The sequence below is a fragment of the Oratosquilla oratoria genome, chromosome 18, assembly GCF_046742065.1.
Source record: "Oratosquilla oratoria isolate Oo_2021 chromosome 18, ASM4674206v1, whole genome shotgun sequence".
In the NCBI taxonomy this organism is placed as follows: domain Eukaryota; kingdom Metazoa; phylum Arthropoda; class Malacostraca; order Stomatopoda; family Squillidae; genus Oratosquilla; species Oratosquilla oratoria.
Genome location: NC_134794.1, coordinates 15311967 through 15339466, shown reverse-complemented (window position 1 = coordinate 15339466; position 27500 = coordinate 15311967). Strand labels below are relative to the sequence as shown.

General features: G+C 44.9%; 1 protein-coding gene across 4 annotated transcripts in view; it reads left to right on the top strand.

Annotated features, from left to right (window-relative positions):
* The window catches only part of LOC143035072 (ras-GEF domain-containing family member 1B-like), a 333289-nt gene that overhangs the window by 205542 nt on the left and 100247 nt on the right, over positions 1–27500 (top strand). The window contains exon 2 of one of the 4 annotated variants that reach the window (XM_076201576.1): positions 2221–3182. The exons of the other annotated variants lie outside the window; for them this stretch is intronic. Within the exon in view, the coding sequence (XP_076057691.1) occupies positions 2221–3182 (962 nt within the window). The remainder of the gene's footprint in view (positions 1–2220; positions 3183–27500) is intronic. 4 annotated transcript variants of the gene reach the window in all.

Sequence of the window (27500 nt, the reverse complement as noted above, 5' to 3'; positions counted from 1 at the left end):
CATACACACACATACACACACACATACATATACTCATACAAGCACACACGCATACGTTCACATACAAGCACACATACATACATACATACATACATACATACATACATACATACATACACACACATACAAGCACACACACATACACACACACGCGCACATAAACATACAAGCATACATACATACATACATACATACATACATACATACACATACAAGCACACACACACAATCACATACACATACACACGCACATACACATACAAGCACACACATACATACATACATACATACATACATACACATACAAGCACACACACGCACACACATACACACACACACACACACACACACACATATATATATACAAATACATATACACATGCACACACGCACATACACATACAAGCACACACACGTACATACATACCATACATACACATACAAGCACACACACATACACACACACACACACACACACAGACACACACATATAAATACATATACACATGCACACACACGCACATACACACACAAGCTCACACACGTACATACACATACAAGCACACACACGTACATACATACATACATACATACATACACATACAAGCACACACATACACACACATACACACACACATACACACATACAAACATATATACGCATGCACGTACACGTGCACACGCATGTACACGCAATCAGTCATCCAAAACACGTGTTCACACAAAGAGGGATGGCGATAGAGTGGGTGGGACGTGTTGCTACATCGCTGATGCAGACCTCAGCTGCCGTATCACAGTTCAGTGTCTGTTCCTTTTAACTTGATATAGATTAATTATGATATATCCGAGTCGTTGGGAGTTGATTATCATTCCGAAACGCGCAAATAACTCTTTTATGAAAAGAAAGGGAATGAAAGAAATTATATTTTTGTATATTTGAGTCCTACAACAAACTAAGCATTCATTAGTTTTACCGAAGGTGATTTCCTCGCCAGATCAAAATAAACGGAACTGTTGGGGTTCTCTGTTTGTACACGTGTTCCGTCTCCCCGCCCCCTCTTGTGTGCACGTGTTGGTCTTGTCTCTGTTGATGGTCCGCGACCCGCCCGTAAGTGAAGCTTCTGTCGGCTTGTACCAGGTGCTAGAGGTCGAGGCGGGAGCTATGAAGGGGTGAGAGGCCGAGGGGGTAACTGGGAAGGGGGGAAGGAACGCCTCGTTTCCAATGTCGAAATAACATTACGCCAGACTACTTGAGGAAGAAAAATTGGTGACATGACGTCATCATTGGAGTAGGGAGGAGGAGGAAAAGGGAAGTTAGGTGCTGAGACGGAATGAAGAAATTCCGGAGACGTTCGACTGTCATGACGTCATGTCGTTTGTTTTCGTTCCAAGGTAAAGCGACGTTTTCTTGTTTAGAGATTTGTTCGTTTTCGAAATGTTGATTTCTTTTGCGCGTTTTATACAATATTTGGAGACACTGCTCCGTTTGGAATGTTTGAGTTTAATATAGACATAACAAAGAAACCTTAACACAAGAAAAATCTCTTCAGCTTGATAAAATCACTTGAAGACGTCTAGAACTACTTAAGACGTAATACACTCGTCGGAGAGATTAGGGAAGCTAAAGCTCTTGATGTGTTAGGTCCAAGCAACGTTTCTCGACGTCATTCTGTGTATGCTTGGCGCCAAGCACGTGCGGTGAGGGCTGGCGCCGTCCCACCTCGTGGCGCCAGAAGGGAGGGGACGGGAGAGGGGATGGAGAAGGACTTGCGATTGATCGCACTCGACTCAATGGGTCGTCCTTCAGAGGTTCGAGGAAGAAGTGGAGGGGGGGGGAGGAAGGGTCTTCCTTGACGGGGGCTGGTCTGTCTGTCTGTCTGTTTGTCTGTGTACATTTAGGGGCCGGACCCAGTGAGGGTCAATTACTCCCTCCCTCCCTGCTTACGTCATCATTACCACCTCGTAGTATTGACCCTATTGGTGACGTCATACCAATCCCCCCTCCCTCCCTATGGCCTTCCTTACAATGTTGTGGATACACATCCACTGGACATCGTAAGGAATGTCGTAAGTTGCGACGACGCAAGTTACGATCACCTTCCTGGGTCTTGCCCCCAATAGAGCGTGAGAGATGTGTAGTGTGAATGGATATGGATGTGGCTCGCAATGTTACAATGACTCGACCTTTTATGCTGGACTGTACATTATCCTCCGGAGCAGACACAGAGTCACGCGTGGATGCACAGGCGGCTGTGGACGCCCTCTTTGGTGCGGGTCGAGCTCGCGTTGTCGACGCCGTCTCCTCGACGCGGGTGACGGAGAGGGAGGTCCTCCTTGTCAACGGCGTGGCCGTCCATCTCGTCGGAGATGACGGGGCCGCACTCAAGGACGCCCTGCTCGCAGGGCGACTGCCTGACGAAGGACTTCTCAGCCGGGTCCTGGCCTCCGTCCTCGGGGGCACGGGTGCCTGGAGGGGAGGCGCCTCCCCCGGGGGCGCCCCCGGCACCCTGACGATGCATTCCAGCTTGAGTTTGACCTCAAGTGTCACCACGAGCGATACGGTGACCTTGTGTCATAATGGACGGGTCATCGACTCCCGCTCGGTCAACTCGACCCGTCACGCCCAAGTCTCCGGGGCGACGACCACCCACACCCAGGCCCTGCCACCCAACTCGCCTTCCATATTCGCCCAGACGTCGTCCTCCACTGAGGAACCTCCCAGTTCGTCGTCGTCTTCGTCGTCGTCGTCGTCGTCATCTTCGACGACTTTTGCTCCCCACTCCACCAGCAGCGCCTCAGTCACTGCGTCCACGCCCTCAGCAACCACCACCACCACTACCACGGCTTCGTCAGGCGCCCCCACCCATACTTCGACTACTTCGGAGTCGAGTAGGACGGGTTCCCACGCCCCACCGCCCACGCCCACCTCCGACGTCGTGGACGGCGTCAGGACGGGCACGGGCGGGGGGAAGACGAATTCCACGAAGTGGTGTGGGATGAGTGGAGCGTGGGCGGCCTCCGAGGACTCTGGGGGCGTGCAGTATCGGAGCTACTCGGGAAGGACCGCCATGAACTCGGACCTCGTCGAGGCCCTTGCGAGGACAGGTCTCGTCGACTTGAGGCCACAGCCAGGCTCGCCGCCCAAGTCGTCGACAACGCAGCAGCAGCAGCAGCAGCAGCGGGTGAGTATGGGTTGCCTTCGAACCCCGCCCTCCCTTCCTAACTCTCTCTCCCGGCCTCCCGATACACACAACGCACCACTGCCTTTCCCCCCAAGCTTCCCCCCCCCATCGTCACCCCACCCTTCCCCCTCCCCTACCCCTCCCCTCTCCCCCCCTTCCTTCCCCTCCCTGAGCCCCATCTTCTCTAACCACGTCAGGGGTCCTCTTCAACTTCCATTACTCTTTCTCTCCTTCCTTCCTTCCTTCCTTCCCTCCCTCCCTCCTTCCCTCCCTTCTTCCTTCTCTCCTTCCTTCTCTCCTTCCTCCCTTTCCTCCTTCTATCCGCCCGTCCCTCTTTTCTTTCCTTCTTCTTTTCTTACGTCTTCCTTTTTATATTGTTTCCTTCTTTCTTTCCTTATTTCTTTCCTTATTTCTTTCATTACTTCCTTCCTTTTTCCCCTCCTTGCACCCTCCCCTATCTTTATTTCTTTCATCTATCCTCCCTTCCTTCTTTCCTTCTTTCCTTGTGTCTCTTTAGTCTTCCTTACATTCTTTTATCCTTTCATACCTCTTTCCCTCCTTACCTCCTTCCTCCCTTCCTTCTTTCCCTCCTTCTAACCTTTCCTTTCCTTTTTCCCTCCATCCTTCCTCCTTCCCGTCCTCCTTCCCTCTTTTCATTGCTCATTCTTTCCATTTTGTCTTCCTCGTTCTTCCCTATCCTTCTTCCTTCCTTCCTTTCTTCTAGCCTTTCCTTTCCTTCTCCTTCCATCCTTCCTCCTTCCCTCTTTTCTTTATTCATTCTTTCCATTTTCTCCTCCTTGTTCCTCCCTGTCGTTCTTCCTTCCCTCCTTCCTTCCTTCCTTCCTTCCTTCCTTCCTTCCTTCTAACCTTTCATTTCCTTCTACCTTCCATCCTTCCTCCTTCCTCCTTCCTCCCACCCGTCCTCCTTCCCTCTTTCCATTGCCCATTCTTTCCATTTTCTCTTCCTCGTTCTTCTTCCTTCCTTCCTTCCTTCCTTCCTCCCCAATCAGTTTCTGACCTCTACCAACATCATTAGACCACTGTTGGCCCAAATCCGGGGGCCCTAATCTATCGAGGTCGATCGTCGAGTGACCTTAGGTCACCTATGGGGGCCCCTAAAACCCGGAAGGACAAGGACGATGTCTAAGGGCCTCATATGGCCTTCGAGTGAGGGGCCCCAAAATGGGGGCCCCGGGAGCTCGTCCCGTCCTGCCCGGGTGACCTTGGGTGCCCTGGCGACCTGTCTGGAGGGGGGGGGTCCCGCCCTTCGTCAGGTCATGACGTCATTCGTCTGACCCACCAGGGTCGCTTTTATCATGATAAAAGGGGGTCATTCCTCTTCTTCCTTTTTTTCTCCTTTTCCTTCTCTTTCTTCCCCTCTTCCTCCTCCTTCTCCTCCTTCTCCTCCTTCTCTCCTCCTCCTCACCTCACCTCCCTTACCCTCCTCCTTCCTCATCCTCGTCTTCTTCTTCTTCCTCTTCTTCCTCACCCTTTTCTCCCTCTTCTTGCCTCCATTACCCTCTCCCCCTCTTTCTGAAGTGACAGCCGCTGACACGCGCCTCTATAGGCCTAATTGCCACTGCTCTGCATGTTTCCTCCTCCTCCTCCTCCCTCTCCTCCTCCCCCTCCTCTTTGTCTTTATCTTTGTCCTTCTTCACCTCCCATTTCTCTCTCTCGTCTTTATCCTTGTCCTCCAGTTTTTCCTTCGCATACTTTTTTTCTCCGTCACCATTTTTGCCTCCTCTTCCATCTCCTATTCTTTCTCTTCCTTCTCATATTCTTTCTCCTCTTCCTTCTCATCTTCATTACGTCCTCCTCTTCCCCCTCCTCCTTGTCCTACTTGTCCTTGTTCTTGTCATCGTATTCCTGTGTTTGCCCGTTTTTCATCCAATGGTTGGCTTTGCAGTTGTCCTGTTAATCCTTTTCCTCTATTTCCTCTTTATCTTCCTCCTCCTCTTCCTCTTTCTCCTCTTTCCATTCCTACTCTTGCTTTTCCTCCTATTTCTTCTCCTCTTCTTCTTTCTCTTTCTGCGCCGCCTTTTCCTCTCATTCCTTCTCCTCATGTTCTTCCACCTTGTCCTCTCCCTCCTACTCCTCCTACTCCGTCTCCTCCTCCTCTTCTTCATGGAGTTTCTTATGCACCTTCCCTCATGCTGCTTCCCCCCCCCCTTCTCTTCTTCTCTTCATGCACTTCCCTCTCATACCCCTCCTCCTGCTTCCTCTCTTTCTCCTCTTCACCATTTCCTCCTCATGTAGTTCCCCTTCTCCTCCTCATGTTCATCCACTTCCTCTTTATACCTCTCCCGCTGCTTCATCCCTTTCTCCTCTTCACCATTTCCTCCTCAACCAGCTCCCCCTTCTCCTCCTTATGTTTATCCACTTCCTCATGCACCTCCTCCTCCTCCTCTTCCTCCACAACTACTACTACCACTACCACCTCCGCCGCTATAGACTTACTCGCAGCTCAGGTATAGACAACGCGCTACTACCCACTCGCCCTGTTCTACTCGTGTCGACTCTTTGTCCGGGTACAGCTGACACAACTTGTGGTCCCGTGGGCGTCGTGGGCGGGGACCCACGCCCACGTCCAATATGCTACAGACAGGTGGCTGTGCCGATGGTGGGCGGCTTTGGCCCTGGACAATGCTATACGCATGAGGTTACTGTGTTGTGTTGTGGACGTTTTGTCAGACAGGCTAGTGGTGACGCTTATTACACCCCAGTCACACCAAGCTTACGATCTGTTTCCGTCCACCGGCGACCAGGCTGATTGTTCCTCTATATAAAAAGAATTCAGGACAATTATGCAATTGGAATGAATCTCTTCCCTCCTTCCCCGTCATGAAGATGAATATGAAATAGCCACCTGGCGATAACCACGAGAGAAACAAAAATGCCACCGTCGAAGGTGGTCGGAAACAGGTCGAAGTAAGTTTGGTGTGACTGTGGCTTTCTGGAAACGTACCACATACTGAAAGATCCTGACGAGTCTGGAAGGATGATAGTCAGACCTGGAAACAGGTCTTCGGTCATCTACTAAAATTGAGACTCCCTAAAACTCACCACCATACTTGTAATAAAGATACACTTAACAGGAAACTGTTTAAAGAGGGATATCTATTGTTGATTCCCTTCCCGATACACGAACAAGATCCTAGAAATCCTCTACATTAAAGAAACTAGCTTTACGTTCAACCAACAAACAGAGGACCACCTGTTATTAGCCACCACAATCCTACTCTACCACAATCCCACCCCACCACAATCCTACCCTACCACAATCCGACCCTACCACAATCCTACCCAACTACAACCCTACCTTATCACAATCCCACACACCTTAACCTCACCATCCCACCAGCCCCACTCCCTACTTGATATTTCTGTAGAATTGTAGCACTAAACTCTCATAAAATAAATTCTATTTGTATTTATACCCATGTCATTGCAAGAATTATATAATTTAACACCAGAAGATGAGATTGGTTTCGAAACGTCGTGTTAGATAATCTCCAAAACTTAATTCCAATTTTCTTTTTCTATGATGAACTTTGATCTCCACGTTTTACTTGATTCCCAGACGAAAATGATCTGAAACGTTGAGAACACAGGACAGCTTGACAATACGTTACTCGCCTTCAAATTTAATGAGACCTGCATAAGAGAGAATCTCCTACCTTAATACACGCGTGCGCGCACACACACACACACACGGCTCGACGGCACAGTGGTAGCGTTCGCAACTGCTAACCCAGCGGTCCGAGTTCGAAACCCGCCCAGGGTTGAAATAATTTCACTATCGCTGCGCTGCGAGTCGTTACTTCAACTCTCGTGGGCGTGGAGTTGGGTGTGTGTGTGCGTGTAAGGTCACAGCAGTACCCATAGACTGGTCATCAATGAGCTCTGAGCTCTCATTCGGGAGGGTAGAAGCTGTCGATCACGAGTTCAACACGTGATCCAAGATCTTGGGGGTGGTTAACTAAACTCACGGGTCAGAAAGTTCCCGAAGTCAGACTAAGAACAGGTTACTTCATTTTTGAAGGGAAGCCAGCGTGACTTGGTCGATCCGAGTCAGGCTTCTAAGCCAGAACGTGTAAGAGGCTTGACACGCTGAAAAGGGAGTGACTAGGAAGATTTTTTAATGACTCAATTTAAGAAAGTAATTTTTCTAAAGGCTGATTTTATCATTATTACTCTTTATTTATTTTTCATCTTCTTTATTTTATTTTTCATTATATATATATATATATATATATATATATATATTATATTTCATTTATATTTTATTTTTCTTTATTTTTTTACTCTTCGATGCAGAATGGGTATTGTTATTATTATTATTATTATTTATTTATTTATTTTTTCTCCTTTATTTTTTTTTCTTATAGTTTTATATCATATGATTTTTATGAAGGGAGAGGACGGAAGACAGAGGTGAGTGGAGAATGGTTGTATATGGATGATGTTGTGATTGCATGAGGAGGAATGGGCGGGGGTGGGGGGTGAGGTAGTATGTGTGAGCAAATTTTGACGCAGCCCGAAGGGATTTCTCCCCGTCCCCTCCTTATATGCAAGGGGGGACGGAGAGGGGGGTCGCCGATTAAATGAAGCGGCCTTGCTGTGGATGTGCTGTGTCTTGCGACACTGCTTCTGACCCAGGGCGGTGGGCAAGGTGCAGGGATGACCCGTCATCCAGGAGGTGCTCAGATGAGAGGGAGGGTGGGAGGGGTGTGGAGTGTATTTAGGGATGAAATGGGTGGGAGTGTTTTTATGCCTTTCCCTTTTTGGCTACCTCCCTTGTAAGGGGGAAAAAGCCTTGGTATATGTATGTATGTATGTATTTATATTTTATTTTTCTTTGTTTATTTTTTACTCGTCGTTGTGGAATGGGTATTATTTTTATTTATTTATTTATTTTTTCTCTTTCTTTTAATTATTTTAATTATTATATATGTATATATATATATTCTCTTCGCTCTGGAATGGGTATTTCCCTCAGCTGAATAAAATCGCCTGACGGCAGGTAGAAAAACATATATGATGTATGTCATTAGGAATAACCAGCGCTTCTGTCATTAGGAATATTATTGTACGCAGAAAGTTGTGTCCTAGAAATTATAAAGGAAGTACTTATGAAGTATAACAACACGGAGGGGAGACTAAAGATCTTCATTTTATTTTTATGAAAATATTCTGCGTTACTCTGATCCGTGGGGGTGCCCGAGTGTGAACGATAACTCCCGTAGACCAAGCAAATGAAATGTAGTCACTACATATGCACCCTTCACAAGAACGGTTGTGAGAAAAGAAAATGGGATTGTTCATCTCACGAAAGAAAACGTAAAGAATATTCTGATTAAAAGGTTTTTAATACTTAGTGGGATTTTTTTTTTTTTTCTACTGATGTCTGTACACAAGTAGATAAAGAAATGAATGAATAGATAAAAATGAAATTATGATAAATAAATGAATAAATAAATTGAATGATTAAACATGAATAAATAGATAAATGAATTAATAAATAGAAATTAAATTATGATAAATTAATAAATAAATTGAATGATAGAAATAATAAATAGATAAATGATTGAATTAATAGATAAATAAAAATGAAATTATGATGAATTAATAAATAGATTGAATGACAAATTAATAGATGAATTAATAGATAAAAAATTATAAAAAGTTCAATACTCTTAGGGTATTGCACACAGAAATTTGATGGCTTCACAGTCGCCAGACGATTTTATTCAGTCCAGATGGACCGCCAACCTAGTCCAAGGGCCGCCGAAGGTTCTCCTCCCCATATATACATACACACACAGCTGAATAAAATCGCCTGACAGCAAAACGAGGTTGATGGTCAGAGTTTTATTTGATCTATTTGTGTGTGTGTGTGTGTGTGTGTGTATATATATATATATATATATATATATATATATATATATATACACACATATATATGTAGGTCCCCGGAACTATCGACCACCCAGACAAATATTCCACCAGAACTCCCGAAAGACCAAACCGAACAAACAAAGAACGTCTGTCCAAAGCTCAGGAATTCACGAACGAAAAAAAAAAAGTAAAACACGGAAAAAACACGAAAAAAAATCTTGCGTAAGACAAGCAGTACAACAACTCCTTCACTCCGAGAGTAGGGGAGTAGGGAAGGGGGAACTCCCACAGAGATTAATAAAATCGCCCTGACGACACCTGGTAAATAAGAGAGTGATGAGTAAGGTCGTGGGTAAGGATTCATATGATTACATTCATTACATCACTGCTAGAGATAGAGAAAGAATTACTCAGCTGTCTTGTCATTACTTCATCAACAAAAAACGGTGACGTATGAATGACGTCACAGCTGGTGTGTGTTACATTCTCCTCAACACAGTAAAGTGTTTATGAGGTTATAAATTTCTTGCTGACGAGGATGTGAATAAAATCGTCTGACGACAACCGGAATAGAATTGTCATGACGCCGAGGTTGTGCCAGGGGAGTGTATGAAATCACACAGAGTTAGCCAGAATAAAGTGTTAAAGTTTCATCCGGTACAGAAGGCGTGACACGGAGAAGATGGATAAAAAACGCCGCCTTTCTTCTTCTTCTTCGTCTTCTTCTTCTTCTTCTTCTTCTTCTTCTTCGTGTTCTTTTTCTTCTTCTTCTTCATCTTCATCTTCCTCTTTTTCGTCTTCGTGTTCTTTTTCTTCTTCCTCTTCTTCTTCTTCGTCTTCTTCTTCGTCTTCCTCTTCTTCCTCTTCTTCTTCGTCTTCTTCTTCGTCTTCTTTTCTTCTTCCTCTTCGTCTTCTTCTTCCTCTTCTTCTTCTTCGTCTTCATCTTCTTCTCATTCTTCTTCTTCTCATTCTTCTTCTTCTCCTTCTTCTTCTTCTACTCCTCCTCCTTCTCCTCCTCCTCCTCTTCATTCTTTTTCTCCTCCTCCTCCTCCCGTGGGCTTGAGTGCCAACAGATGTGGGGCACCCACGGAGGAGGAGGAGGAAGAGGAGGGCCGGGAGGTCGAAGGCCGCCAAAGGATGACAATTTCAAAGAAGCGGCAGACGACGTGACGGTGATCCGCTTAAACTTGAAACGGAAGGGACACACACACACACACACACACACACACACACACACACACACACACACACACACACACACACACACACACGACTCGATGACACGGTGGTAGAGTTCCCGGCCGCCACAACGGTTCGAATCCCGCCCAGAGCTGAAATGATTTCAGTTTCGCTGCGCTGCGAGTCGTTACTCCAACTCTCGTGGGCGGGGTGTTGGATGTGTGTGTGTGCGTGTAAGGTCAGCTTTACCCCTAGATCGGTCATATATGAGCTCTGAGCTCTCTTCCGGGAGGGAAATTAAGTGTCGATCATGAGTCCAACACGTGGTCCAAGACCATGGTGGTGAATCACACACACACATACACACACACACACACACACACACACACACACACACACACACACACACACACACACGCACGCACACGACTTTATTCGAGCGGAAACGTTAAACGGACGCTGTAGATGACTGTAACGGACGCGATGCGCAACGAAACGTTTTTCTCGAAGTTTATCAGCATTTGCCTGAACGTTTTCACTAAGTTGTCGTCAAGTGACGAAATCGTCAGTCTCCATATTTAGCTCCTTTTTGTATTATCAGAGGTCGTAGAGTTGACTGTCAATCGTCAATCGAGACAAGAAAAGTTGATTAAGTTGAGTTTGATGAAATATGACCAGATAGATAAATAGATGAATTTATAAGTATGTTACAGTTTAGTACAAAAAAAAAAGACAGACAAAAAAAAATCATTAGCCTTTTGCCAAAAATGTGATAAAGAAAATGTAGTTTTTGGAAGTTAGGATTTGTCATCATTTGTGGGGATTTTTCTTCTATGTCGGATGAATTAAAGAGTAATGTGAAAGATGTAGGTCCCACATTCCTTTTCCTCTTGAAACAATTCAACTAAGGTGAATAAAATAATCACGAGACAACAGAAATAAACGGGAAAGTACTACGCGATATGGAAGGAGAAAAATAAAATCGAAAAATCTTTATGGACACAGTCCCAAAGATAAAGGTACAATTTTAGGGTTATAATTACACACAGATATAAAATGAATTATTAAATTAGTTAAAGACGACGAACGAAGACTTTGTGGAAAGTAGAAGAGGAGTGAGCCCTTGAAGAAGTGGAGTTGGATGGGAGGATGTGAAAAAGAGATTTAAAAAGAACTGTAAGAGATAGAAATAGGCGGAAAGAGATTATAAAGAAAGAGGTGGAGGATGATCGTGAATGGGCGATGTGGCCCAAAGGGACGTTCCTCGCATCACCTAATGGTGAATCAGTGGGAGTTAACCAAATTCTGCTGTCAGGTTCTACAATGGAGGAAGTGTGTCTTGCTCTATTGTGTTCTACTTAGGAGAGAGTGGCGGGGAGCAGGGTGCCTTTCGGGCCAGAGATGTGCCCTTTGTGTGTGTGTGTGTCGGAAGAAAAAAAGAGTTGAATAAGCTATATGCAATCCACTTCAGTATTACAAAGTGGGAAGAGGATGCTAAGGACTCGAACCTCTGCTAGCACGTAACAAGTGACTGAATCTATACATATATATTATATATATATATATATATATATATATATATATATGTATAATATATATAAATATGTATATGAATATATATATATAAATATATATACATGTATATATATATATATATATATATATGTATATGATATGTATATAAATATGTATATGAATATGTATATATAAATATATATACATGTATATGAGAGAGAATGTGGGTGGGGAAGGGCAAACGAAGATGTGTTAGGAATAGAGTTTAATGTCCTAACGTTGCGACCAACTTGGTCTTCTTCAGAAGAAGACCAAGTTGGTCGCAACGTTAGGACATTAAACTCTATTCCTAACACATCTTCGTTTGCCCTTCCCCACCCACATTCTCTCTCATTTGTCTGAAATAATTTTAAATACATGTATATATATATATATATATATATATATATATATACATATAATATATATATATACAGTATATATATGTGTGTGTGGGTGTGTTAACGTCATTGTGTATTCTAGGTCGTTTATCATCTTAGCAATAAAGATAAAAAAAGACTTCGGGGACGCGACAACTTTTCCCTTGTTTATGTCAGAGACCTTAACGGGAAAGCGACCGACCGTCCGGAAACCACTTCCGGAGAAGATCCCGTTGGCTTATCACCGGACGTTTGTTTAGTCGAATCATTATACGGATGGGTGACGTCTTCCATCCCACCCCTCAGTCACAAAGATGAATGAAATCGCCTGGCGATATGCCCGGAGTATCAAGTGTGGATGTTGTGTTCTTAAGGGGGTTTTTTTTTTTTTTTTTTTTTTTTTTTTTTTGACTGGTCTCTCCCTTCCTCTCTCATTCTCTCTCTCCCCCCCTCTCTCTCTCTCTCTCTCTCTCTCTCTCTCTCTCTCTCTCTCTCTCTCTCTCTCTCTCTCTCTCTCTCTCTCTCTCTCTCTCTCTCTCGACTTCCTTCAGAAGAGATGACGGAAATTGGGAGGTCTTAGGGGAGGAGGAGGAGGTGGATGAGTGTGGAGCAACTGGAATGATGGATTGGGAAAGAAAAGGAACAGTAGTGGAAGAGGGGTGAGGTTGAGGGAAGTGGAAGAGAATGAGGAGGTGATGGGGAAGATGGAGGAAGTGGAAGAGGAGGAGGAGGAGGAGGAATTGTACGAAGAGGAGAATGAGGAGGTGATGGAGAAGGAGGAAATGGAAGAGAAGGAGGAGGAAGAATTGGACGAAGACGAGGAGAATGGAAGAGAAAGAGGAGGTGATGGAAAAGATGGAGGGAGTGGAAGAGGAGGAGGAATTGGACGAAGACGAGGAGAATTAGGAGGTGATGGAGAAGTTAGAGGCAATGGAAGAGGAGGAGGAGGAGGAATTATACGAAGACGAGGAGAATAAGGAGGTAATGGAGAAGCTAGAGGAAATGGAAGAGGAGGAGGAGGAAGAAGAGGAATTGTACGAAGCGAGGAGGAAGAGGAGGTTGATGGAGGAAGTGGAAAAGGAGGAGAAGGAGGAATTGGAGGAAGTGGAAAAGGAGGAGAAGGAGGAAGGCGAGGAGAATGAGGAGGTGATGGAGAAGGAGGAAATGGAAGAGGAGGAGGAGGAGGAATTGTACGAAGCGAGGAGAATGAGGAGGAAATGGAAGAGGAGGAGGAGGAGGAAGAATTGAACGAAGGCGAGGAGAATGGAAGAGAAAGAGGAGGTGGTGATGGAGAAGATGGAAGAAATGAAAGAGGAGGAGGAGGAATTGTACGAAGACGAGGAGAAGGAGGAAGAGGAGGAGGAATTGTACGAAGGCGAGAGAATGAGGTGGAAGAGGAGGTGATGGAGAAGATGGAGGAAATAAGAGAGGAGGAATTGGACGGAGGCGAGGAGGAGGGGGAGGAGGAGGAGGAGAATTTGTACGAAGACGAGGAGAATGAGGAGGGAATGGAGAAGATGGAGGAAATGGGAGAGGAGGAGGAGGAGAGGAAGAAGAAGTAGGAGCACGCTGCCCGCCTTCACTACTGACACATAATACCCCTGGGCGGGCAGGCAAGCAGGCAAGCTAGGGAGGGCCGCAGCAGCCCGCCGGCTGATCAAGCATTAAGACGCTTGACTGCTTCAGAACTCTCCCCAAGAAACCGCTCAAACCTTCCATCTCTACCTCCACCACCACCACCACCACCACCACTACCACCAGCCAGGCATTGCGATATGCTCTAACGTCTCTCAATGAGGTCGTGATTATGCTCGTTTCATTTATTTGACTGTTTTTTTTTGTGTCCGTTCAGTTTGTTGTTGTCGTTATTATTGGTTTTCTTCGAGTGTCCCACCCTCTGATGGACCCAAAGGTCTCCAGTCGGTAGGCGTTGCCGTAGTAGCCCTGTGTCATTCGGTAAACTGGGTCACATCCGGGGCAGTCCCAGACGGTGAGCATATTCAGTCGAAGGGGAAGGGAAGGGGAAGGGGGAGAAGGGGAGAGGAAGGGGGAAGGGGAGGGTAAGGAGGGAAGGGGAGGGTAAAGAGGGGAAGGGGGAAGGGGAGGGTAAGGGGGGAAGGGGAGGTTAAGGAGGGAAGGGGAGGGTAAAGAGGAAGGGGAGGGTAAGGGGGAGGGGGAGAAGAAGGGGGAAGGGGAGGGTAAATAGGAAGGGGAAGGTAAAGGGGGAAGGGGGCGAAGGGGAAGGGAAGGGTAAGAGGGGAGGAGGAAGGTACATAAGAATTGCAAGAGACCATAAGGCTTACACTAGGCAGTTCCATAAGGGGGGAAGAGGGGTAAAGGGGGGAGGGGAGGGTAAGGGGGGGAAGGCAGAAGGCTGTGGACGCGGGGCAGAAGTCTATCTTAATGCCAAAGCCCCAAATATCTTCTTTCCCTTCCCTCCTCCATCCTCCATCCTCATCCTCATCCTCCCCTGTCCCCCCATCTGAATAAAATCGTCTAGTCCTAGCTTGTAAAAAGACTAAACCTCTTTGGAACTTGGGAGTAGGAGTCACGTGATACTGAATAAAGTCGCCTGGTCGGAGTGACAGTAGAGGAGTTGAGATGGACATGTGAAGCAACATATATATATATATATATATATGAGGATGAAGCAACATATATATATATATATATATATATATATATGTCTGAATAGACGAAAGCGCTTGGTCATCAGTTTTTCTTTTTCCTTGGTGTTTTTTTCCGCATATATATATATATATATATATATATATATATATATATATATATATATATATATGTTCATTTTCACTTACCTGGTGATAGTTATATGAGTCAAACCGAAAGCTTGTGTTTTATATTTTTGTGTAATGTTTTCTATCGAATAACACCATGGAACTCGGAAGCCTTGTGTTTAACCTCCCTTCGAATCATAAACAATCCATTCAGATAATCGAGAAATGAAGATAGTGGATACGGAATTAGCTCTGGTCTTCAATCAAACATGTGTGCATGAGACCTTACTGCCCATTTATACTAATATATATATATATATATATATATATATATATATATATATACTGTATATATAGATATATATATATATATATATATATATATATATATATATATATATATGTATGTACATATGTACCAAGAGCTTTTTCCCCCTTATAAGGAAGGTAGCCAAGTCAAAAGCACGTACGCACTCCCACCCATTCCGCTTCCATCCACCACCCTTTCCTCCCTCTCATCTTAGCTCCTCGTGGATGACGGGTCATCCCTGTATCACCCCCACTGGCCTAAGTCGAAAGCAATGTAGCAAGACACAGTACATCCACAGCAAGGCCGCTTCACTTAATCGGTGACATCCCCTCCCCATCCGTCCCCTTATGCAGAACAAGAGAAGACTAGGGGAAGTCCCTTAGGGCTGAGTCAGAATATCATTCATACATAAGCACCCCTTATCCCCCAGTCCCCTATCCCTTCCTTCCTTGCATAACGGTATCATCTATACACAGCCATTCTCCAATTATCCCTATATCCTGCCTTCTCCCTTGTTTAGCAGACATTCCCTTCTTTATCAACGCCCCCTTCATCATATATATATATATATATATATATATATATATATAAATAGATAGATATATATATATATATATATATATATATATATATTTATGTGTGTGTGTGTGTGTGTGTGTGTGTTTATGTATATACAATCACCATTGTTCAAATGACAATTTTTATTATTGCTGATGAGCAGCGTGGGAAACGTTAATGTGAAGGGTGCACATGCCACGCGGTGATCTTTATTAGGCGCCAATTTGGCTCTGTTTTATTGGCTGGAACTCTTTTTTTTCTTCTTCTCTCTTTTTGTTTATTTTTTTCTCAACTCGCCGTCCTTGGAGAGTGGTCGTGGTGACTTTTGGATGGTCATGGCGCGCGTGCACTCACTCACACACACACACACACACACACACACACACACACACACACACACACACACACACACACAGAGAGAGAGAGAGAGAGAGAGAGAGAGAGAGGGGGATTCTTCTCTTCGCTTTTATTTTACTTGTCTGTCGGCAGTCGACTTCATTCAACTCCGTAGCACCCCTCCAGGTAACGAAGGTGCTATGCCTTATATAGATGAACCCTCCCGAACCGGGTGATCCTTTTCCTTGTCTTTTGATTGCTGTCGTGCTATTTTGTTCATTCTCTTGGTGCCCTCTTCTCTCGAAAGGGCCAGTATCTACTGGGTACATCCCGTGGCTTCCCTGTGTGAACGTCGTTCTGGTTGTTCGCGACCCCGTTCAGGCAGAACCGAATGACAACATAGAGACTACGTCATGGTCGTTCCTGGAGTAATAAAATCGTCTGGCGGGAGCCGAGTTAGTCCATGTCTTGGGTTATGTGTTTATGGAGACAAGGGTGGGACTGGGTGGAGGCGCTGATTGGGTTGAATGACTCGATCTAGGACAGACAGGATGTCCATCCCCGGTGCTTTACCCAGGCTCATGTCCGGGGAAGGATCCCGTGATTTGTACACGAATAATGATGATTATACATACATATACCAATGTCCTTTTCCCCCTTACAAGGGAGGTAGCCAAAAAACAAAGGCATAGAAACCACTCCCACCCATTCTATCCCCACATAGTCCACTCCCATCCACCCCCCTCCCTCCCTCTTATCTTGGCTCCTCATGGATGACGGGTCACCCCTGCATCTCCCCCTAGATCAGAGGCAGTGTCGCAAGACAGAGCACATATACAGCAAGGCCGCTTCATTAAATCGGTGACCCCCCCTCTCCGTCACCTCATGATGAGTATAATAATGATAGTAATAATAGTAATAATGGTAATAATAATGATAATAAAATAATAGTGATACTATTAACAATAATAATGATTATAATAGTAATAATACAATACATGTTATGATGCTTATAGTCAGCAGGAATAGTAGTAAAAATAGCAATGCTGATAAGGACGATGATAATTATTTAATAAGAGTATTGATAAGAGATAAGTATGAGGGTCGAATAGCGAAACTACAGGGTGGGAAGTGGAGACGGAGTGAGGAAGGTGAGGGAGGGAGGGAGGAAGCTGAATGATGTGATGAAGATCAGGTGACGATGACTAGAGAGGAGGAGATGGTGGTGGTGGTGGAGTGATGGTGGTGGTGGAGAGAGTGGAGGTGGAAAGAGCGATGGTGGTGATGGAGAGAGTGGTAGTGGTGGTGGTGGAGAGTGGAGAGAGCGATGGTGGTGGTGAAGAGAGTGATGGTGGTGGTGATGGAGGTGGAGAGTGGAGAGAGGGATGGAGGTGGAGAGTGGAGAGGGCGATGGTGGTGGTGATGGAGAGAGTGGTGGTGGTGGAGAGAGTGGTGGTGGTGGAGAAAGTGGTGGAGAAAGTGGTGGTGGTCGAGCAATGCCGGGAGGAGTCTGAATGTATGAAAGCGCCCCACAAGGAACCGGAGACCGCGTAAGGACTGCTGTGTGTGCGTACGTGTGTGTAAGAAAAAATAAGATAATAAAATCGGTTTATTGGTTTAACAGTGATACATGTGTGTGTGTGTGTGTGTGTGTGTGTGTGTGTGTGTGTGTGTGTGTGTGTGTGTGTGTGTGTGTGTGTGATTCACCATGGTCTTGGATCACGTGTTGGACTCACGATCGACAGCTATTTCCCTCCTGGAAGAAAGCTCAGAGCTCATATATGACCGCGTGTGTGTGTGTGTGTGTGTGTGTGTGTGTGTGTGTGTGTGTGTGTGTGTGTGTGTGTGTGCGTGCGTGTGTGTGTGTGTGAGAGAGAGAGAGAGAGAGAGAGAGAGAGAGAGAACGCGTTTCCTACACCCCCACATCCACACCCCCACACACATACCCAGACACCTACACACACACACACACACACACACACACACACACACACACACACACACACACACACACACACACACACACACACACACACACACACACACACACACACACACACACACATCTTCGTGGTGGGTGGTTCCGTACGGGTCAGTCCACGGTTAGGTATGGTTGGCCCCGGACTCTTCCGCCGGCCGGCTGGATATCGGGACGATAACGGCAACATTGCCTTCCGGGCCCGGAGACGACCGGCGTCGGTCCGGACCGCGCCGCCGGCCGTACCGGCTCGTCCTCGAGTTTGTTTACTCCCGCCGGTCAGCCAATCCGGCGCTGGTTGTGTAAGCAAGGCTCTCCGCTCATCCCATGGGAGGAATTTTGTATAGAATTACAATATTATGCAGACGCAGAAATGCAGGGTACATCATTCATGCAGTGTGGATCTTTCTTCTCTTTTATTCCTGCTGTCGCCAGGAGATTTAATTCATTGTCCAGGCACCATTCACGTGGCTAGGTCGTAAAACTTTACGACATGGATGGGTTTCGATAACGTAGGCTTATTCGGGTCGTAAATTTACGATAAAAGGTGCTGCAGCTTCCCCGAAGACGTCAGTCGCTGTAGTACTTATAAGTGAAACCAGTTATACAAGACAACCTGGAGTCGGGGGTGGGGGAGGAGGGGGAGGGTTGATTGGGCCTGTTGGTTTGAGAATTTGGCTCATGCCCAAGGATTATGGGTTCGAGTCCCGTGACTGGCAGATTTTTTTTTAAAGGATTTTTTTTTCTTCTTTGTATATACATACGTATATATGAGTGTGTATATATATATATATATATATATATATATATATATATATATGTATATATATATATGAGTGTGTGTGTGTGTAGCAAAAACCAGTTGAACACATGATTCACAAATGTACAGATTACCACATGAAAAATGGAATAATGAAAAATCGAGCGTTTTTGTCTATATTAATATTTTCAAGGTACAGAGTGTGCGGCTTTTCAGTCTTTCATTTTTCATGTGATTACCTGTACATATGTATATACAGTATATATATATATATATATATATATATATATATATATATATATATATATATATATATATGTATGTATGTATGTATTGGATGTGTGCATCTATGTACGTATGTGTGTGTATGTATGTATTGGATGTGTGCCTCTATGTATGTATGTGTGTGTATGTATGTATACATTATCAGAAACTTTCCAAATGCTTACCATAGGTAAAGCACCCGGGTTGGACGGATGTTTCCTCCAGTCTCCTTCGAAAATCATCTTGAGGACCAAACATTAAAGAGTACCCTTAGTACCAAACCAATAAATGTCTTCGATGAATGACAGGACCGCCTCTGACGCGAATGCTTACCGGCGCTGATGTCGCAGAGAGAGAGAGAGAGAGAGAGAGAGAGAGAGAGAGAGAGAGAGAGAGAGTAGGCGGGCCGGAACGGGAACAGCAAAGGTCAGTCGCATGGTGGACAAGAACGAGCACAGCACACCCAGGTAGGTCCTCCTTCTCCTCCTCTTCCTCCTCCTCCTCCTCCTCCTCCTCCTCCTCCTCCTCCTCCTCTTCCTCCTCCTCCATCTCCTCCTCTTCCACCTCCTCCTCTTGCTCCTCCTGCTCTTCCTCCTCATCCTCTTCTTCTTCCTTCTCTCCTCCTCCTCCTTCTCTTCCTCCTGCTCTTCCTCCTCTTCTTCCTTCTCTCCTCCTCCTCCTCCTCCTCCTCCTGGTCTTCCTCTTCCTCCTCCTGGTCTTCGTCTTCTTTCCTCCCCCTCCTCTTCCTGCTCTTCCTCTCCTCTTCCTCTTCTTCCTTCTCTTCCTCCTCTTCCTCTTCCTCTCCTTCCTTCTCCTCTTCTTCCTCCTCTTCATCCTCCTCCTTCTCTTTGTCCTCCTTCTCTTCCACCTCCTCCTCCTCTCCAAGTCCTCCCCCTACGTGAGACGGAAGAGGAAGAGGAGGGATTTTGAGAAGGATCCATCTTTCTCCTCGTGTCCACTACCGCTATCCTTCGTCCAAGGTCTTCTCTTGTCTCCTCTTTCCTCCTCCTCCTCCTCCTCCTCCTCCTCCTCCTCCTCCTCCTCCTCCTCCTCTTTTTCATTTCCCTTCTCGTAATCTTCCTCATTCTTTGCGTTCTCTTCCTCCTCCCCTTCCTCGTTCTTTCCCCTGTTCTCTTCAGCTCCTTTCTTTTCCCCTCTCTATTTCTCCTCTTCCTCCTCCTCCTCTTCCTTCTCCTCCTTCTCTCTACTCCTCCCCTTCCCCTTTTCTCCTCTTCATCCTCCTTTTCCTATCCTCTTTTTTCTCCTCCTCCTCTTCCCCTCCTCTTCTTACTCGTCTTTTTCCTCCATTCTTCTCTTCTCCTCCTCCTACTCCTCTTCCAACAGAAGTCAGGCCGGGTGAAGTCGTCTCTCCCTCGGTCTCGAGCCGGGTCTTCGGAGGAGGAGGAGGAGGAGGAGGAAGGGGGGAAGAGGTGGGAGTAGGAGTAGAAGGAGGAGGAAGAGGTAGGAGTTGTTTGCGCAGGCGGGTCTAGCTGGGTACGGGATTACCCACCTCCCTCAGTCGACGCAGCTGCAAGCCCACAAGCCCCCTCCAGCCCCCCCCCCAGCCGCCTCGCCGCCACCTTAGCCCCACCACACCTTCCCCCACCCCCACCCCCTCGTTCGGCGCCGGGGTCCTCTGACGACACACCTGAATTCCTCTTCGTGGCGTCCTTGCAACTCCTGACGAAGGCATTGAGGTCTTCCGGTCCCAGGGCCGGACCCAGGACACCTCCTCCTGCGTGACCTCCCCTCCCCCCCCCCGCCCTTCAGCAGGGTGGCGCACTTGAGTGGTTTTGTTCTGGCTGAAGAGGATAAGGCGATTTAATGCAGGTTAGGTTGACGTGGGAAGGGTTGGGGAGGCGGGGTTGAGGCGAATGCAAGATTGATGAGGTTTCCGATCTCCTCGTTTAACGAGATTACATAGACCTAGTTTGCTTCGCTAACTTGGTATGTTAGACAGGTTTTACAAAAGATGAGGTGTCGTAGGTTGTAGAGGACGGATATAGAAGGTGTTATCCCCAGATGATGGGACGGGTGGAAGGTGTTGATTAGGATATTCGTAATGCTCTTTAGTGAAATTGTAACAACAGACACCCAAATCTGACCTAAGGGAAAGAGCAGAACGATGCAAATACATTTGTCATTGTTTTTTATATTAAAATCATCTTCACCAAAATATTTATTGTAAAAGGATTAATGTACGTCGAGGTAGGTGCTCAGCACTGAAGGGTGTGTTTGGTTGTGAAGCTGTGTTATTTCCTGGGTTAGGTTGGAGTGTCCCTTTTGGTGCTGGAATAACAACGTCACGAATGACAATTTCGTCTTTGTTTACTTATTCAATGATTGATTGATTGATTTGTCTATTTTATTTTTTATATCGGGTGGGGGGGGTATTTATGGGGTGTCATCTCATCATCCCACACACCCCGTTCACCCCCATCGCTATCGAGTGTGGGGGAAGGGGGTTGGATACCACAGAAATGAAATTAAATAGTTAGATTTACCACCCCGGCATGGAATGTGTTGATTGAGATAGATTGTACCCCCGGTCAACTTATAGGGATTGATACGGGGACGAATAGAATAGCCAGGAGCCAGGCCTAGAACGGGATGTGGGTTAGGGGGTGTTCGGTAACGGGTATTCATCAGCGGTACAGTTGGGTCGTAAAGCTCATCCGGAGATTTGTGGTCACATTAACCTCAGTTGAATGGCATCCCATCAAATGGTCTCATTTTTGCAACATTGCAGAACATTGCTAATTATCATTCCTCTCTGCAACTTTGCAAACGTGCAACACATAAAGCACCATCTGTTATCAGGAAGAGATATTACAATGCTGTCGTCGAACTTTTGTATTGTATGTACAGTTGCCACCACGTATAAGGGGTACAGCGTTGAGTGAACAATGATACACGTGATGAATGTGTGTAAATAGTGGTAATATCATATATCGCGAAAAAATAATTGTGAAAACTAGATATAAACCAGGCATTGATTCGTAAACTATGTGTCACTATCTGAACTAGTTACTTGCCTCACGTAAACTAGTTACTAGTATGTAAATTAGATAGTACTGTATGATTTAGAGAAATAGATAACAAGATGAATGTGTATGAACTAGGTACTAGTATGTAAATATATAAATATGATTATGACTTTCCAATTATTGAGGGGTGGAAGAAGTCAGGCTGGTTTGGTAGGGAAACGGGCAGGCCAGAGCAGGTTAGGTAGGTTAGACAGGTAAAATTGACAGGCAGGCTAGATGGACAAGCAGGCTAAGCAGGCCAGGCAGGCCAGGCAGGGAGGGAATATTGTATTGCTTCTGAGCGAGGATCAGGACAGGTTTCCGCTCCGCCAGCCGACAGTGATCGCCCAAGAACCCCCCGGGCGAGACGACGGGTGGGATCCTGACACATCGTGGCGGCGCGGCGTGTCGGGTTCAGGAGGGGCTCGCTCGGGTTAGGGGTTCGACACGGGCGGGGGAAGGTGGTGGTTGCGAGGGGGATGAGGGGAGGGGGGCGTATTCAGCCGTGCGAGGCTTCTTAGGGGAAGGGGTAGGGGTGTGGACAACTGCCAAAACGACCTCGTAGGAAAGGAGGAGGCGGGTTCTGACAGCACAGGATCGTGGGTGGATAGGAAACGTCAGAGGAAGGAAGGACAGGAACCTCGGCCCCACAATCCGCGGATGGGAAGGGGATCTGAGAAGGAGCTCGCCGTCTTCAGGTTACGCGGAGGACGCGCCCTCATTTGAATAAAATCGTTTAACGTTAGAATAGAATGGATAGAATGTGTCACCGTCCTAGCGAAGGGGGTTGGAGCTTGTTGGCAGAATGAAAAACGGGTGCGTGAGGTGTGCAAGCCAGGTGTTTCCGCTGAAACCAGATTAGTGAGAAATCGGTAATGGATCATTGGAAGCTTGCCACAGAAGGGAGTCTTGTCTCCTGCAACAGTCTTTCGCACCTCACAGATTTTGTTATGAATTATTGGAGCTGTTCTTTTCGGCTTCGGAAGCCAGGATGAAATGGGTTAGCTGTGGCAGCATCGTCCTTCAAGGGGTAGGTTGGATTTGGTTGGGGTAGGTTAGTTTGGGCTATGTGACTGGTAGTATTGACTTTCAGACGCTCTTGAGCGTTACAAGGAATTTATCACTTGTCTTTTCTTGTAAGTACCACGGTCTTTTCCTGAGGGAGTCTGAACCCGTTTCTTTTCGATCTTGATACTTTGTCGTTTTGTTTCGTTCAAATTCACCATTCACGACTTTAAGTTCCTGGACATTGATATTTTCAAATAGAAATCTGTTTAGTCTTTTTCTTGAATTGTTCAGTACCTCAAGTTCTTCGTACATCGGCGGGGAGCAGTCTAGGACCAGTTTTCAAATCTCCTGTCATTTTGTTGAAGCGCTTAAGCATTCACTGTTTATCTGATGCATGTTTTAACTCGAATCTTGGCGAAGAGTTCAAATGGATGTAGTTTATCTTTCAGATACATAAGTTTACAAGAGCTTATTATTTTAGAAGAGAGAAGGCACATCTTGTTTATGGTTCTCGCTTTTGTCGGCACCTAGCGGAAGGATATTAATTCGGGAAGTGTTCTCTGATGTTCACTTTACTACAATCAAGGTCTTCGCAGCTTTTGTTTGGACAAATCGTGTTCAGCTTTCGTTCGGCTGAACATATATTATTTGTGATATCGTCACTCGCCCACGCATTATTGTTGCATTTATTACATTTTCTATTTTGGTGGACGTCACGTAATTTTATTCAACTGAAGGAATGTATAACAAAGGGATTTGAAATCTGGAAAGTATGCGGACTCATAAGGCCCCACATATTTTGGGAGTTCCCACATTTTGGGGGTCCCCACATTTTGGGAAACCCATAAATTCGGGGTACCAAAAATCACCGATGCTCAGTAGTATAAGATTAGTAAATAGGGAATGTTCCTCTTATTGTTTGGTGTCTTGAAAGTGTGCAGACTCGTAAGGTCTCACACATTTTGGGCGTTCCCATATTTTGGGGGTCCCCATATTTTGGGAAACCCATAAATTTGGGATACCAAAAATCACCGATGCTCAGTAGTATAAAATTAGTGGATAAGGAATGTTCCTTGTGCCGAAGTGAATTGTCGTGCGTATGACAGATTAAACAGAAATTAACAATTTAATTGATTTAGGTTTTAAGATTTTTTGCATTTTTGTGCTGTTCTTTCAGTGAGATCACTGAATGAATACATAACAGTGACAAATATGATTTTGTCATCAGTATTGATTCCTATGTGAAATTCTCGTAGATCTTATTTACTTATTTTCATATCTATATATATTTCGATTGCAAACTGCAACCCTCTTCGGTAGTTACCTGAAGAGATTGCAGTTTGCAATTGAAATTTATAGATTCCCCGTCTCCATTTTTTTTTTTTTTTTTTTTCTTTTTTTTTTTACTCCACGGTGGTTTTCACGTCATTGACAAATGTGGTATTACATTTTTCATCAGTATTATTTTCATATATTTATTTTGTTTATTTTCAAGCATATTTCGGTTTTGATGTAATGCTTGTCGTCTCTCATTTTGAAAATCTGTTAATACTTTCTTGATTAAAATTTGCGTGCAGGTCTGTGAATTTCATTTCATGAATGAGAATCATCGGTTGGTAACCCTGACTTCCTCAGATTGGCAACACTGGATTTTAAGTTGTCGAATATATTCATAATCCTCAAACCATATTTTATTCATAATTTCTCATCGTTTCCCATTTTTTATGTTTATTGCGTTCATCACATTCATCGACAGAATAATATAAATTTTGTTTTGTAATTTTTTTTTTTTACAATGTTGAAATTGACAGACCGGTTGAAGACGTCTTCAGTCACTCAGAAACAAGTTTGACGTCTGTGTGGTGCGCGATTTAGAACCTGCCTTCGTCATATACCTACCCTCTCGTCTCGTTTCATAATAACAATAATAATAATAGTAATAACAATAATTAGACATTAAATATTGAAATTCTGATAAAGAAAAAAACACTCGTATTTAAGTTTATGGCAAACCAGATACAGCGTATTTCAGAATTAATACTTTAATACTAAATAATCAGGGGTGATATATTTACCCCCCACCATATTATTTTACCCCCCCCCCCACCGGGAGGGAAGGGTGGGGAGTAAATATATATAATCCGTAGCTGGTATACATTGCAAACTTCATCAAGAAACAACTTATGGAATGCTGTTCAATTTCATACTGACTCACGATCATTGTGTCGTGTAGCCGGTTGTTTTCTACCTCGTTCTACCCGACACAGGACCGGGTTCGAGTATACTAACTACCGGTGATTGCTGCTTGCCCTGGCTGTCCTAGCACAGAGGGCTAAAGTGAGATTTTTCTGCTGTCATTGATCTCCGCATGTTGATAAGTGCGATTTTCATATCTTTATAGCTCTTCATATCTCAATAGCCTGGGTCGGGAATGCACAATGCATGAAGGTCAGATGCACGTCCACACGCATTGTCAGACGTATGTTGATGACACCACTGTGTCCAACATGTCTACAGCAACAGGTGTATGCAAACATGAGTCAAAATTGTTGGTAACAAGCGTGAGGGGCTGTGAATGTACTTGTCCACATGTATGTCACCAATATGTTAGATGCACCCAAGATGGTCGAAAGGATCTAGACTCAAATATTTCCAATTGTATTGAGAATTTATTCATTGATATGCTGTTGACATGTTGCTGACACATGCTGGAATGTACGTGTGGACGTGACTAACATGTTCATAGCATGTTGGTGACCTTTATCCCCGTCAGTACTGAAGAGAAGTGCCACAGTGATGATTAAAATCGCATGACGGCAAACCTAAATAAAATAAAATATTTTTTGTTACTGAGACGGAAATTACTGTGGCATTTTGAAGAGACGAGACGGGGAGATGTGTTGAACAAGTATTTACCCACTGCTCCCTTTAACTGTTACACCGAGACGCTCTCTTTATACGAGGGCCTCATAGTTGCAGAAGCTTCATTCCTTACCGAAGAGAAGAGGTTCTTCTGAGCGCTCTGACGGGGACGTCGACGAAGTAGGAAAGACTGATAACGACCCAAATCTAACGGACCGGGTCAGTGGGTTGGGCTAGATTGGGTGGAGCTCCGAGTACATACGTGTACACACGCACGCACACACGTACACGTATGCATACGCACACGCGCGCGCACACACAAGGGAATTAAGTTCACCTCGATTAATATCTTCTGCGCTTGGCTGATTTCTTCATCTCCGTAACATCGGTTGGCTTGTGGAAACTTGTCTTTTAACTGCTGTAAACTCCTGGTCTGAATTTGACTATCTCTCTCTACCTCTCTGTCTCTCTGACTTTCTCCTTCTCCCCTTCTCTCTCTCTCTCTCTCTCTCTCTCTCTCTCTCTCTCTCTCTCTCTCTCTCTCTCTCTCTCTCAACTACTCTATAGAGACTATAGTAGTATCCCAGCAGAACAAATCACTTAGCTTTTTTTAAGGTTGAAGAATAATCTTTACTCAAAAAATAATGTTTTCCTTTACCTCTTCTGTAACGTCAGAAGCGCTGGTTATTACTTACAAGATGTGGAAATATCTTCACAGCAGTTGATATAAAATTTAATGTAGTTTCATATCGTCACCCATTTTCTTTGGTATGTTTTCTATGAAAAAATATGAAAGAGCACGCCAAGAATGCCACGTAGGAAGGGGTGACTTTATATTTTATTTTCCTCGAAAAATTCCGAGTTGTATGCTTTTTGGGAAAGAAATTAGATATCCATATTTATATTTATTTGCATTTAACATTTATGTGTGTGTTTGAATTAAGGTATATATCACTGATTCTATCGTGGGAACGTTTAGTACAATTTTATACACACAATCAAAATAAAAAACAACATCAAATTAAACGCATCTTACTATTTTGTTCAAGCCTTATTATATATGGGTTACAAATATTTATTTCAAGTATAAGTAAACTTTAAATTATAAAGTCAGTCCCGTCGCTACTGTAACGTACGCAGCAGATATAATGCAACAACATAGTAATCGTGTGTATATGTGGGTGCTCCTGTGTGTGTGTGTGTATGTGTGTGATTCACTATTGTGATGTAACACGTGCTGGACCCGTGATCGACAGCTATTACACTTAGGGAAGAGAGCTCGGATATAGACCGATCCAGTACGTAATACCGGTCCCTTGCACAAGGTTAACAGTAACGGTTTGCAGTGTTGTGTGAAGCTTTCAACTCCTAAACGAAGTTGATCTCGGGTGTACGTCTTCACTGTATATATGTGTGTTCTACGGAGGTAAATAAAATCATCTGGCGCCAGCCAGACTGTAAGTAATGACA